General features: G+C 42.5%; 1 protein-coding gene and 1 long non-coding RNA gene across 3 annotated transcripts; one reads left to right on the top strand and one right to left on the bottom strand.

Moving 5' to 3' along the window:
• Window positions 1–1,809: 1,809 nt before the first annotated feature.
• Window positions 1,810–3,406, bottom strand: LOC136992349 (uncharacterized). Its single transcript, XR_010884592.1, has 3 exons — window positions 3,127–3,406; window positions 2,170–3,004; window positions 1,810–1,905 (listed from the first exon to the last, which is right to left on the bottom strand). It is a non-coding gene; the product is annotated as an uncharacterized lncRNA (long non-coding RNA).
• A 204-nt stretch (window positions 3,407–3,610) lies between these two features.
• DNAJC28 (DnaJ heat shock protein family (Hsp40) member C28) lies at window positions 3,611–11,735 on the top strand. 2 transcript variants are annotated; one of them, XR_001294374.2, is made up of 3 exons: window positions 3,611–3,861; window positions 10,227–10,490; window positions 11,548–11,735. XR_001294374.2 is itself a non-coding variant. In XM_013955301.2 (2 exons), the coding sequence occupies exon 2, from the start codon at window positions 6,145–6,147 to the stop codon at window positions 7,258–7,260; it is 1,116 nt and encodes a 371-aa protein (XP_013810755.1). In that variant the 5' UTR covers window positions 3,616–3,861; window positions 6,092–6,144; the 3' UTR covers window positions 7,261–7,458. The 2 variants fall into 2 exon arrangements, 1 of the variants encoding a protein (XP_013810755.1); XM_013955301.2 differs by lacking the exons at window positions 10,227–10,490; window positions 11,548–11,735 and adding an exon at window positions 6,092–7,458 and having other exon boundaries at window positions 3,616–3,861.
• Window positions 11,736–12,867: the final 1,132 nt, after the last annotated feature.

Raw genomic sequence — 12,867 nt, forward strand, 5'->3', positions numbered from 1 at the left:
ACATTATCATACCCAATGCAGTTCACATCTGCAAACTTAATTTTTCTGTATGTGCTGAATGTGGACAAATGTCAGAAAGAAAAACAATCTCAGAACATGACCTTTAACGAAGATGCTAATGGCATAAACCAGTCCTTATCCAGGAAATACCTAATGAATTAAAGATATCATAAAACGCCAGCTTTGCAGGCAACATGCCACCAGTCTTTTCTCAAGAAATCATGACTGTTGGTTTGAGTTCATTATATAGCTTCCAAAGAAAAAGAGAAGCTAAGTGTGCAACACTGAGGTATAATATTTTAGAAAAGATGTTAACAGAACTGTGATGTATTAATAATCATGTTTCTAGTTCCTGAAACAGTATTAAGATGTCTTAATCTAATATCAGCAAAATAAAATGTGATTATATATATTTTCATAGTTATTAAATTGTCCAAGCACAATCTAAATATTTCATGCACCCCATCCCAGAGGATTATAGCCTGCATTGGTTTATCTAATAGATTAGCCTTTTCCGACAGAAATTTTTAGTTTTAGGTATTATGCTCTATCTATCTAAATAGCAAGATTGATTTCCTTGTGAAAGACTTTTCTGAATTCTTTTTTTCCTTTAAACTGCGTAATTTTCTTATATGTCAGACTTTGCCTTTCTTTCTGTCACTGCTGGACAAATAATTCTGGATCACCACAAAGTCACTGTGAACTCTCCTTGTAAGTAACGGGTTACAACTGCTGTATTTCTAACAAAGACATTAAGATGCTCTCTCCAAAGCTCCTTTGATCTATGCTACAGTCAAATGGTTATTAATAAAAAGCAAAATGTTTTTAAAAGCAAAACGACTCTCTCCCTTAAGTGATCAGTTTCCAGTCTCTCCACATATAATTTCACAATTCACTGAAGTTTTCTACGGCAGAATAAATTAAAGTTCCTGAGTGAGAACGGAGTGAAACCAAGGAGTGGCTCCTATCCTTTGGAAAAAATGCAAGTCCCCATTCCACCCCACAGAGAGGACACAACAGACATATTCTGTGAAGCAACTTAAAAGCATGCTGGAAGGAAAGCAAGCTGGCAAGAGGGATAGTCCTATAGGAAAGGCTGTAGAGAGGGATGTCTCACTTGAAGCATTTTCCCTTACCGTGCTGGACACCGCTGTTATCTTCGTTCATGAAAAGGGGTAAGAGCGCTCCAGCCAGACTCAAGTTCTACCTGCTGCTCCTGCTTCAGACCCAAACAACCGCCGATCTCTTAAGGCCAGGGATAAGGACAAGAGGGTGAACACAGCAGGCAGAGCTGCGTGCTGCCCTGTCCCCTTTTATCTTCATGTCTGACGGCAGCCCAGCAGAATCCCCTTGACGCTGTCAGCCCTTCAAAACAGACCTCCCCAAAGACATAGGCAGTGTGTATCATTCCCTCTTTGCATTTTTGCTTAGCTAACAAAAGCAACAGCCCCCCCACACACACCAATCAGTTCTACAATGTTAATAGTATGCAACCCTAAAAAAGGGTGCAATATAGATATCAAAAAGCTAAGATCATTGCTCAGTTCCCAGGCTAACAGCAATTTTATATCCTCTTACAAGTAAAGACTCGCAAAAGCAATTTCTGTAAGAACAAAACATAGCTCTCATGGTCTACAACTAAACAGAAACACTCCACTTAAAACCTGCATGCATAACTTACACTTACTTTTAAAGGCTATTTTAATATTTAGCACGTACCTGAACTTTACCCCCCTCAGAAGAAAAAGGGAAATTTAATACAAGCAGTGACAGAAATATAAGGTATATAATAAGCTTTATTTTATTCTCCATTGATTCCCACACCATCCTCTTCAACATCTTAAACATCGTAAGATAGTGTCATTTGGTTAACACTTCACAAGCTTGCAATGCTACCGTCCATTTCTGTAAACAGAATTAATGTATGCCAGTATAAGATTGAACAATATCTGTGTGTCTTAAAGTTAGATAATGAGAAATAAAAAATATATTAACAGAAACACAAGCCATCTCTCTCACACCACTAAAAAAAAATTAAAAAGCAGCTATGTAAGGTTTGTTTAAAAATCCCACACCATTAACAGCTTGTGTGCTGTTGGACAGATGCTACACTTGAACCTCCCAGTACAAGGAACCATACATGTTAAAATAATCTTAAATATCATTTACCAAAAGTATTTGTAGACTTGTTCCTTAGATTTTCTATGTTTTCTTTGAGTGAAAACTACCACAACAAGATTCCTATTATCAGATGAAACAAGCATAAAATTATTCCAGAAACCTCTTTTGAACTCTCTTCGCAAGACTGCAACAATTTAAGTCAAAAACAGAATTCCTGCAGTCCTGATATGTCTCTTTCCTACAGGACAGGTCACGAGAAGACAATCTACACTTGCATTCATTCCAGCTGTTCAACCTGCATTGCAATTATTTGGTCGTATAATTTTCTTAGGTGAAGAAGTGGGTTTGCAGCAGAGAAAGACATATACATAGAAACATCTATATCAAAATCTTACTGTTCTGCAGAAAGCAAAGGTGAAGTAAATGTTTTTCTACAATTTTTACATAATGAATATTAGTGAAAAAAATCTAAACCAATGTATTTTAGTATTATTTATTCACCAGGACAGCATCCTTCCAAGGTTGTATTAGACAAACCATTCAGGGTATAATATAAGTTTTAAAATGAAGCAGACTGTCCCATATGCTTGTTGCTTCCTTTCAGACTTCAAGACTGCCACTTCACTGGCTGGATATGCAACATGCTCAGCCATACCCCACCAAAGACCATTAATAAACGCAACATTTTTTTTTCCATTTTTTTAATAATACATCCCAGTGTTGAGGGAGGGAAGAAGCCATTATTCAGCTCGTCTCCTGGGCCTTTAGTATGCACACCTGGGCCACCATTTCCACGCATTAGGATGAAAACCATTTCTTGGTTTGGGGTTTCTTTCGCTAGAGATGAGCTTCCCTCGTAGCCAGCCGATACCCAGAGCAGAAACTGTAGGAGAAATCCCCCAAAGTTACTTGCCCGCAGCGATGGCAGGGAGCTCCGCTACCAAGGGGGAGCACCAGAGTGTGTCAGTGGAGCACAGTGCGTGCCAGGCCACCAGTGCCACCTACCTCACCACTAGCACGACCGCTCAGGCACCCGCACTGCATTTCGAAAACCACGTTACGTGCAAAGGGAAGAACGCTGCTAAGGGCAAGTGTTTGTCAGTGTAACCGCTGCGGGGAAGCTGTCTCACAAGTTCAGCACGTGGGGAGACATGGGAACTCAGCATCCGCTAATGAGGAATTAGTTCAGGAGAGGAAGGACTAAAAAGGGGTTATGTTCTACATATCTAAGTGTATCTAAAAAAACAGAAAAGCGGCGCCCCCTATACGCCGCCGGCCGCAGCCGTTGGCGCACCACCCTCCCCCCGCTGGGTAAGGAAAGGAACGTCCCGGCCCCCCGGCGCTGCACCGCGCATGCGCCAACCAGCCCGCCCGCCACGGCCTCCCGCGCATGCGCGTTCACGACGCTCCCCGCCTCCCAGATTTCGCAGCCTGCCCGCCGCCGAGTCACGTGCTCCCTCCCCCTCCCCGCCCCCCTGGGCGTCCCGCGGGAAGCGGGGACGCGCGCGCAGCCCTCGCGCTCCCTCTGCTGGCCAGGCCGGGGCGGGGCGCGGCCTCCCCGCCCCGCAGGTCTGTCCTGCCGTTGGGAGACAGCCCTGAGCGAAGGGTACAGGCGCTGCCCCCGCTCCCTCCCGGTTCTCCTTCATTGTTGACGGTCGCCGCTCGGCGCGTGCTCGCCCCACCCCCTGGGGCATGCGCCGTTGTGCCAGAGGGGGAGGGGCGTGCGGCAGCCAGGACCAGGTGAGGACGGCCGGGGCTGCCGGGCATGATGGGGCGGGGAGGGGGGCGAAAGGAGTGCCTCTTCCTGCGGGGCAGCTCTCTGCCCTGCGTAACAGCTTTTGCGGGGAGGGTGCTGAGTGCCTGGCTCCTACTGTGCCGTTAACCGTCTCTCTGAGCCCCTCCGCTTGGTGACGGCGGGACACCGTCCCAGGACGGCCGCCCCCCGGCCGCGGAGCGCGCGGGGGCGGCGGTTGGGGGGTGCCGTTGGGGCTCTGACGTCAGCGGGGCGGGGGCGGGGGGCGGTGGGTGGGGTGGGGGTTGCCGCCGCCGCCGCCCGCCCTCCGGGTGCGGTGGCAGCTCGGTGCCTTGCCCTTGGCGGCGCCTCGGCCTTGTCTCCCCTCGTGCAGCCCTGCAGAAAATCGAGGGTACTTTAAACGGCAGGGGGCTAAAAATCCCACCTGCCTTCAGTGGGGTGAGATGGACGATACTGAACGCCCTGAGGTCCGTTGTATAACGAAGTGAGGTCCGTCCCATGAAGAGGGCAGAATAGTTTTCTTGCAAACTCTCCCTCAGGGAAACGTAACTTCCTCTCTGATGTCTGCTACAGGATTGAGGCCAAAAGCAGCGCCAGTTGGACGGAGAGTTTTATTGTAGCATCCTGTAGAGGGAGTATTAGGGGACAAAAGATACTGTTTTGCCTGAATACTGTACATTAAGCAACATGCATGCTATTTTTCAATTTCTATTTAATATACATCCTGAGTTAAAACTTATGGATCACACCTGTGTTTTTTAATGGATACAGTCTGAAACATGAACAATTTCTGCCCAGATTTTAAAGGCTTATTTGTGTCTAAGCAGCTTAACTTGATAACAGCCCTTGAACCCAAGAGCCATTTAAACTTTATACAGTAGTTTTTAAAGCATAACTATATTAAAATCAAATCTACAGAGGTATGAGAAAGTCTGTCTCTGATAAATGTACTGAATTTCTGGAGGGTATGCATTGATTTTTTTCATTTAAGTAGCAGTTAGGTGAGTTTTATGGCCATATGGAACTATAATTATGATCTTTGCCTACAGTTTAAAAGGAGAGAAATCACTAATCTATATTATAAATTAAAACAATATATCATGTTAATAAAATCCCTCAGAATAACTGCAAGCTGATGGTTTGATCCCTTACCCGGATCAAAACATATTAAAAACATTCAGGATAGATCCAGCCTTTCATCCAATCCCAAGTGCCTCACTTTACCTTCTCTTTTCAGAAGGGTTAGTGCAGAAAGGCAATTCTTTGTATGCAGAACATAGAAACTATTAATTCCTTTGACCTAAGTTAACAATTTAATCTAATTTTCTGTTTGGAAAGGAAGTCAGCAAAGGATCTGTTGGAGTCAGTAATGAATCTGAAAAAGAAGACTTTTTAGCACAGTTTATGTGGCATTTCTTACAATTTTCATTAATAAAGAGAAGTTCTCTTTATCTTTCTACCTGATTTGTATGTGAAGACTTTACTTCTTATGTTGCTTTTGTCTAAAGGTGTTCTTTTTGCCCAAAATCATTTAGAAGCACTTGCATTCCTGACAGAATGAGATACTGTTTGCTATTGATCTCTTCTGAGTTCCAGATTTATTACCCTGCCTAACACAAATGAAGGGGATTGCCTGCTAGGATATATGAGCCCTGCTGGAATACAGTAATTTATGTAAAAAAAAACAAAAACAAAACTGATAATCTGAATGCTACTTTAGTTGTTGCTGCAAAATACCAAAGGGCTACTTTAATGCCTTTCCTTTCAGAATGCAGTGTTGTAGATCTTGTGTCATTCATATTTGTGGCTAGAAGATCCAGTTGATGGCTGAATGTAGTTGTATGGAGGAAAGGGGAGAGACTCCCATTTATATTGGCCTGAATTTAAAGAAAGGCGACAAAGCTTTGTCCTTCTGAGAATTCTGCAGTACAAAACAAACCTATGCTGCTGTTGCTATTCCAGGAGAAAGCTGTTGTGAATTAATTTTCATTTACCTTGTAATATTATTATTTTGATACTGTAGGGCATGTAATTAACAAGATATGCAGGATTTGGCATTAGTCTCTAAAAGAAAAGAGCATTATATGTTGTTCTGATTTTTTTTGTAGGGATTTTGTTTAACTGAAAGAATGTAACAAGTTAAAGACAAGACTAATGAATCATATTAGTTCTTTTAAAAAGCGTATTTAACACAATCTTTTAAAAATGTGTTTATAGGCCATCATTAAGTATGTAGCTGCATGTGAAGAAATGTAAAGTGGCTTTGTGTCATGTTGACTAACAAGATAGGGCATCATTTAATATTACGTCAAGCAATGATTCCAAGACACCCGAAACTGTTTCCCTGTATTCATGGCAATAGACTGTTATCAGGTTACAAACCTAAAAGCAATGTGAAAGACTCCTACAGAATTCTTGAGCTTCAGGAAGGATGTTCCCTTGATGATATCAGGAATTCATACCGAAATCTTGCCAAAAAATATCATCCAGACAGCGGTTCTGTCACAGCTGATTCTGAAGCATTTATGAAAGTGGAAGAAGCGTACAGAGTTGTGCTCAGTGATGTGGCAAGCAAAAAGAAATCCAAAGAGGATGAAGAGGAAGACCAGTTCAAATCGAAAGCACTGCAGCATAGGCACTACTTGAGTTTTGAAGGTGTTGGTTTTGGAATGCCAAGCCAAAGAGAAAGGCAGTACATGCAATTTCGAGTAGACCGTGCTACTGAACAAGTGCTGGAATACCGGAAGCAGAGACTTGAAGGCCAGTGTGCTGTGACTGACCTAATGAAAGCCAAAGACGTGAGACAGAGCAAAAAGGTGAAAATAACGCAAGCAATCGAACGGTTGGTTGAGGACCTCATCCAGGAATCAATGGCTAAAGGAGACTTTGACAACCTCAGTGGTAAGGGAAAGCCATTGCAGAAATTTTCAGACTGTCCACATATTGATCCGATGACTCACAACCTGAACAGAATTCTGATAGACAATGGATACCAGCCAGAATGGATCCTGATGCAAAAGGAAATACGGGAAACGATCGAGCAATTAAGAAAGGGTATAGTGGCATCTAGGAATAAGCTTGAAGGGCCAATGACGCTGTGTAGACAGAAGCAATGGAACCGTATTTGTGAGCAATTTATAGAAGATATCAGGAAACTAAACAAAAGAATTGACAACTTCAATTTAGTTGTTCCTATTCTGAGCAGGCAAATGGTGCACTTTAATGCAGACAAAGAAATTGTACGAGCCCAAAAGACTTACGAAGCTTTGATGGAAAACAGAGAGGCTTCTAATTCAGACACAAAGGAAATTATTGCACAGGAAAATGTTAAAAGGTTTGGGTTGAAGTCTTCTTTATTTAAGTGGTTAAGTCTTATCTTGAAATAAGATAATATTAATCCATCTGTCTTGTCAAGATTTTGAATGCACTTTATTACTCAAACATGTAGTATTAGAAAGAGAAATTTCAGGTATACTGAAAATATAAATTCTACCTGTCTATTGTTACAACAGTTAAAAGGAATTGGGTTGTCTGTGCATTTGCAGGTGCTTAATAGATTCTCTGTGCATACAGTATGGAGCAAATAAATTCTCTCCATTACACTCTTTCAGCTTATTTTACTTTTATTTAAATCAAAATTAGTGCTTCACTTTTGTAGCATTGAGTATAATCACTTTTACAGTACTGTTATCCCTTCTTTCCATATTGGGAAACTCAGGCATAACAAAAGCATGTTAAGGACAAAGTGGGAACAGAAGCTTTGCTGTGCTGTTTGTTTGACAACCTTATCCCATCTTATTTAAATGCTTGCAGCTGATAAAAGATTGCCAGGTTTCATGCATTTTTAAAAATTACACGTACTAATCTCTTCAAGGTTAAGTTAAATGGGAATGAAAGGAGGGGGAATGAAGGGGGGAGGAGGTCTGTATGTCAGTTTGGACTGTCTAAATTCTGCTGAAGTGTATTTTTGGATCTGGCCTTTAAAATGCAAGTTGGTCTCAGAAAGCATTCTAGCAAATAAGGAAGACTGGCCAAAGCTGTAACCTAGTCACATGGTTTTGGGGGAGGTGAAAGGGGAAGGGAGGATATTAATTCTCAGAAGTGATTCACTGTACCATTAAAATATTTTATATCATTGGTTTTAAAGAATATATGGTGAAATGTACTGATGAAGTTTCTGGACAGTGGCTTGAGGGGTGTGTATGAGAAATTCTCCTTGGTGCTGAAGTTTTCTTTGTCCTTATTAACTTGCATGCTCCCCCTGCAGCCAGTCTGATTTTGCTGGAGGAGTTTGCCTTTGAAAAGGTGTCACTGCAGGGGCCCCTGATCCTTCTTCCCTCATGTGCCTAGGACTCAAACTGTCACAGTCTCACCCCTGCGGGATTTGTGCAGTGCCCTGCCACTGGTGGGAAGGAGTCCCACAGGCACTGGTATGCCACCGAGGGGGAGTTTCTGCTGTCAGAGTTTCAGAAATTGAAGCTAAATGATGATCACTACCATTAGCCTTTGGCAGGTGCTCCAGCAGCAACAGAGCCTGAGTTAATGCATTTGCTTTTAGGCAGGTAACTCTGCATGTGCTCCTTTTGGTCTTTGTGCTCTTGGTCATTTAGAGTGAGGTCTTAATATGCAGACAGATTATTTACATTTGTTATTAGAATTGCTACAGAGAGTGTATATATATATACATTCAATAAATATAATTAAATTGGGTTACATTAAAAATGTAACAGTGACAGAATGCTTGCCTTGTGCATTTTAGAAAGTAGGACTCATCTCAGCCTCCTTTAACATGCCTTTTGTAGGAATTAAGGTGGCAAAAGAGTGGCATTGCATGCCCTTTGATCTGTTGCCAGTAGGTCATGCCCCTGAGATGCTTGTGCTTTGGCAGGCCCTAGTGGTAGTTAAGAGGACCAGATGGGGGCTATTTAGTTCCTTTCTACTGAGATTCAGTTAGCAGACAGTGGTATGCTAGCAGTGCGCAGGTCAGTTGGGCCAGCCAGTAAGTAATGTACTCTTCACACTTCAGTAGCTCTCTACAGCTGCTCACAGAGTTTGGGAAGATGATAAGAAATAAGGGATATCTTGCAGATACCTGAGTTAAGCCTGGGGTATTGGTGAAGTGGGAGCAAAATGTGTGCGTGGTCTGAATCTGTATGAGAGCCTTCCATATGAGTAGCCCTGATCTATACTTTCAGAAAGAAAAATCAGGTTACATGGCAGTCCTCTCAGTTTCTGGGCATTCATTAATCTGTCTAAATTGGTATCTTTTCCTTTTTGGTATGAATATGGTTTACTGAGATCACAGTGTTAGACCAGGTTTTACCAGAAGGCTGTGGTCTTGCAAGCTGGTGACTTATTTTAGTGGCTGCATGTATGAATGTCTGCTTATTTGACTTAGACTCATCTGCAGGTTCTTGCTTTTAATGAAAACCTTAATTTAAGCATACTTTTATGGAAGTCATTTGGCTTAGTAGTCTTAAAAAGATCAGGTTCTGTTTCTAATGATGATCTACAGGAATTGCATCTGAATTGCTGTTTAAAATAATTCAGTGGCAGATTTAAAATGAGCTAATTGCAAATTGAATTCATTGTACAAGACTAAATAGAAACTAGATGCCAATAAATCCAGCTTTGATGGAATCTGTATTTGCTCACAATGAAGATAATTTCAGCAGCTTAAATATTTAAGTTGCTCTAATGGATGAGTCAGCATGCTGACTAAGTTCCTTTTAAAATTACTTGGTTTTAAATGGAGTAGATGTGAGCTGACTCCTATCACTTTAAATCTCCCTTACAATGTTTTCATGAAAAATGACACAAAGTCATTGTGCACAAAGTAGCACAAAAATGGCACAAAATCTAGTTCTTCAATACTTACTGCAACAGTGATGAAAAAAAAATTTTTGTTTGCCTCAAGTGTGTAGGGGAGTATATTTTTGCAAAGTTGGTCTAATTCGCTGTTGCTCTGAATCTACAAAATCTTAAAAGCAGTATATAATCAGGACTTCTAGAACCCGTGATATCAAGTACTGCAGGTGAATTATAACAATTATAAAATTATAAAGAGAAGATGGCCTTCAAAAGTTATTTTTCTGTCTGACATTGGATTCTTCATTTAAATTTGATAACAGTTCTCTTATTACTGACCTCAAGAGAAGACAATGAGATCACTGCCAAGTCCAGATAAAAATGTTTGCTTATTCCCAGAACTCCTTATGTGTTGATGAAATTACCATATGGAAAGTACCTTGAAGGGCTCATCTAGATGACATCTTAATATGAAGACAAAACATTATTTATATTTGTTGTTAGAATACAGTAACTGAGGTATTTTTTTTTCTTTTTTCCCCAGTGTTTCTTGCCCAGCACTCTATGGATCTTTCAAGTGCTATTAGCAAGCTCTATATTTGTATATATTGGTGCTATACAACAAAAGCAAAAAACATACAGCTAAAGGTTATCTGAAATAAAATTTCAGGCAGTCCTATAAACTGAATATTTCCTACATATGCTGTAAAGTTTGAGGCCTGATGAATATCTGATTTTTCTGAAGCAATAATGGATTTCAGATTGCGTACTGAGTTGCGGACAGCACTCTGAGAAGAAGAAATAAAAGGTACGAGAAGCATGAGCAGGGCATACTATAAGGGGCAAAAAAAGGAATTTTTCTTCTTAATGGAAGAAGCTGCCAGTACAGGGGGAGAAGGGGGTGTATGGTGTCTCCCTTGAAATTGCTTCCCTTCTGGTTGTGTTTTCCCAGATGTGGGAACCACAGGTAAGGGGAGATAGTAACCTCCCTGCAGCTGAGCTCAGCTGATGCTGACGCAAGAACAGAAACGTGCTCTGTGTGTGCGATAGTAAGGGCCCTGGAGAGAAGAGAGAATATTAGAGGGAAGCAAATGGCATACAGTGCTTCCAGATGTGGGGGAGAGATGGTGGCAAATGTATTAACAGGGATAGAGTTTAGAGAGTGGGTACGTGTGAAACTACCAAAAATGGGTATGATCCTTTCCAATAAACAGTAAGGCAAGAGCCTTGCTAAAATCAGGATCTTTTTCTTTATGCTGTGATCCTGAGCCTCCTGAGTAAGAAGCTATCATTCCTGTGGGTCCTCTCTGCACTGGGTAGCCTCTTCTCTGGGCCAGAAAAAGTGAGAAGGGAGAAGCTTCTGCGAAAGAAAACCACGGCTCAGTCCCAGGCCTGGCAGAACTGGCTGGCTGTGGGACAGAGAGCTAGGTGCAGCAAGAGAGCATGATGTGCGGAAATAATCTTTTCAGTAGATCCTCTAGATTTATTAGACTTTCCTGTGGGAATGGGGGATGGTCTATCCAAGAACGTCATGGTCATAGAAAGAGACTGGATGGTAAGCATGTGTAACATACAGAGTAAGTGTGTATAACACAAGGAAAAAAGGCAGAGAGCTGAGACTAGATGGCTTTGGGTACAGCTTTCACATTTGGGTGGGATTTCATGGGGTGAGAGCTGAACCATCTTCTAATGAGAACCTGACTATTGCCATTTTGTTTGTGTCTTTATAGGCGTTTGTCACAGTGCTTGTTTCCATGTTGAGTTCCACATATTCCTGTTCTTTGTTCTTGAGTAATATCCTTGAGATGTCTTCCTCATTTTGTTTATCCTGTTCCTCTCTTTAATTTCTGCTTCTCCCTTTTCAGATCAAATCTGTACGTGCTCTTTTATCTGAATGTGAGTTTTCAAGACGTGTCACTTTCCTAACTAACTTCAATACTGAAGTTAATTCAACAGTAATGTTTTGCCTTTGTGTCTCCAAAATCTTGACATTAAATCTTTGTGATAGGCAACAGTTTGTATTTTATGAGAAGATGGTTCTTTCTTTAGGTACCTTTGGTGCTGGCATAGCCCCCTTTCCAATGCTCTGTGAAGAAACGGACCAGAAAGCAAGAAAAAGAGAATTGAATCCTGCACACGGGAAGTATGAAGGGAATTAGCTGATGGACAAAATTTGGGGTCGTACCATCCATCGGTCTGTTTTGTGCACATTCATGTACGTGGCACATCTTGCTGTTACACACACACTGTGTAACAGAAATGTGTAGAAACGCTCTGGGCCCTGCTGTGCTGGTTCAGGTGTGGGAAGAGCATGGTCCTGCTGAGACCTGGGGCGAGTGCAGCCTGGTGGAGCGCCCTCCTCACTCAGTGCCAGCGCTTCCCGTACCTCTGCTTGCCAATTTCATTCGGTAGGCAAGAATATAATAAAGAACGCGAACAGCAATAAGCTATTAATTTTAATGAGCCCATCAGGTGATGCAGTTAGTACTGGCTCATGGTGAATCCAGCTGGGAAATGTGATGCAGTCAGAAAGAAGTAATTGGAATGCTTGTACCTGGACAACTAAAAGGAATTGTATGATGTATTAAATTGGACAAGTATAATAGCAATTTGTGGTAAAGTATATACATTTAAATGTGGGCGCTGTTGGAAAAGACAGAAAAATGTTAGAGTTAGTACTGTAGTTAGTGCTGTACTTTATTCAGGGGTCGGTGCAAAGAAACAAGGGATAATGTGAATATAGTAGTGTGGGTCATAAGCAGTTTGCGACTTGATTGTAAGTTGCTAATGCAGTACGCTAAGACATACTAGGGCTAGGTCTGGATACAGAGATGGCGGATATTAATATAGTTTAAATGAAGTAAATAAATGTAGACCCTTAAAGTGGAAAACTGGGGCGGGGAGGCGCTAGGGCCCGGGGGAGCGCGGCCCGCGGAGGAGGGGGCGAGCCGGGCCCCGCCCCGCCCGGCTCCGCTCCGCGCGGCTCCTCGGCCTCCCCCGTCCAGGAAGAAAAGGGGCGGGGCTTTCGCGGCCCCCTCCTGCCGTTGGTGCTCCGGCCGCTCGGCTCGCCCGCGTGGGCTTCGGCGCCGCCCTATCGCGGCGCTCCCTCCTCACCCAGCCTCCCCTGACGCGCCGCACTAGCCCCCGATTGGCGGGCGCCTACGTCGCTCGCCGCTGTGCCGCTG

Source organism: Apteryx mantelli, chromosome 1, assembly GCF_036417845.1.
Source record: "Apteryx mantelli isolate bAptMan1 chromosome 1, bAptMan1.hap1, whole genome shotgun sequence".
In the NCBI taxonomy this organism is placed as follows: domain Eukaryota; kingdom Metazoa; phylum Chordata; class Aves; order Apterygiformes; family Apterygidae; genus Apteryx; species Apteryx mantelli.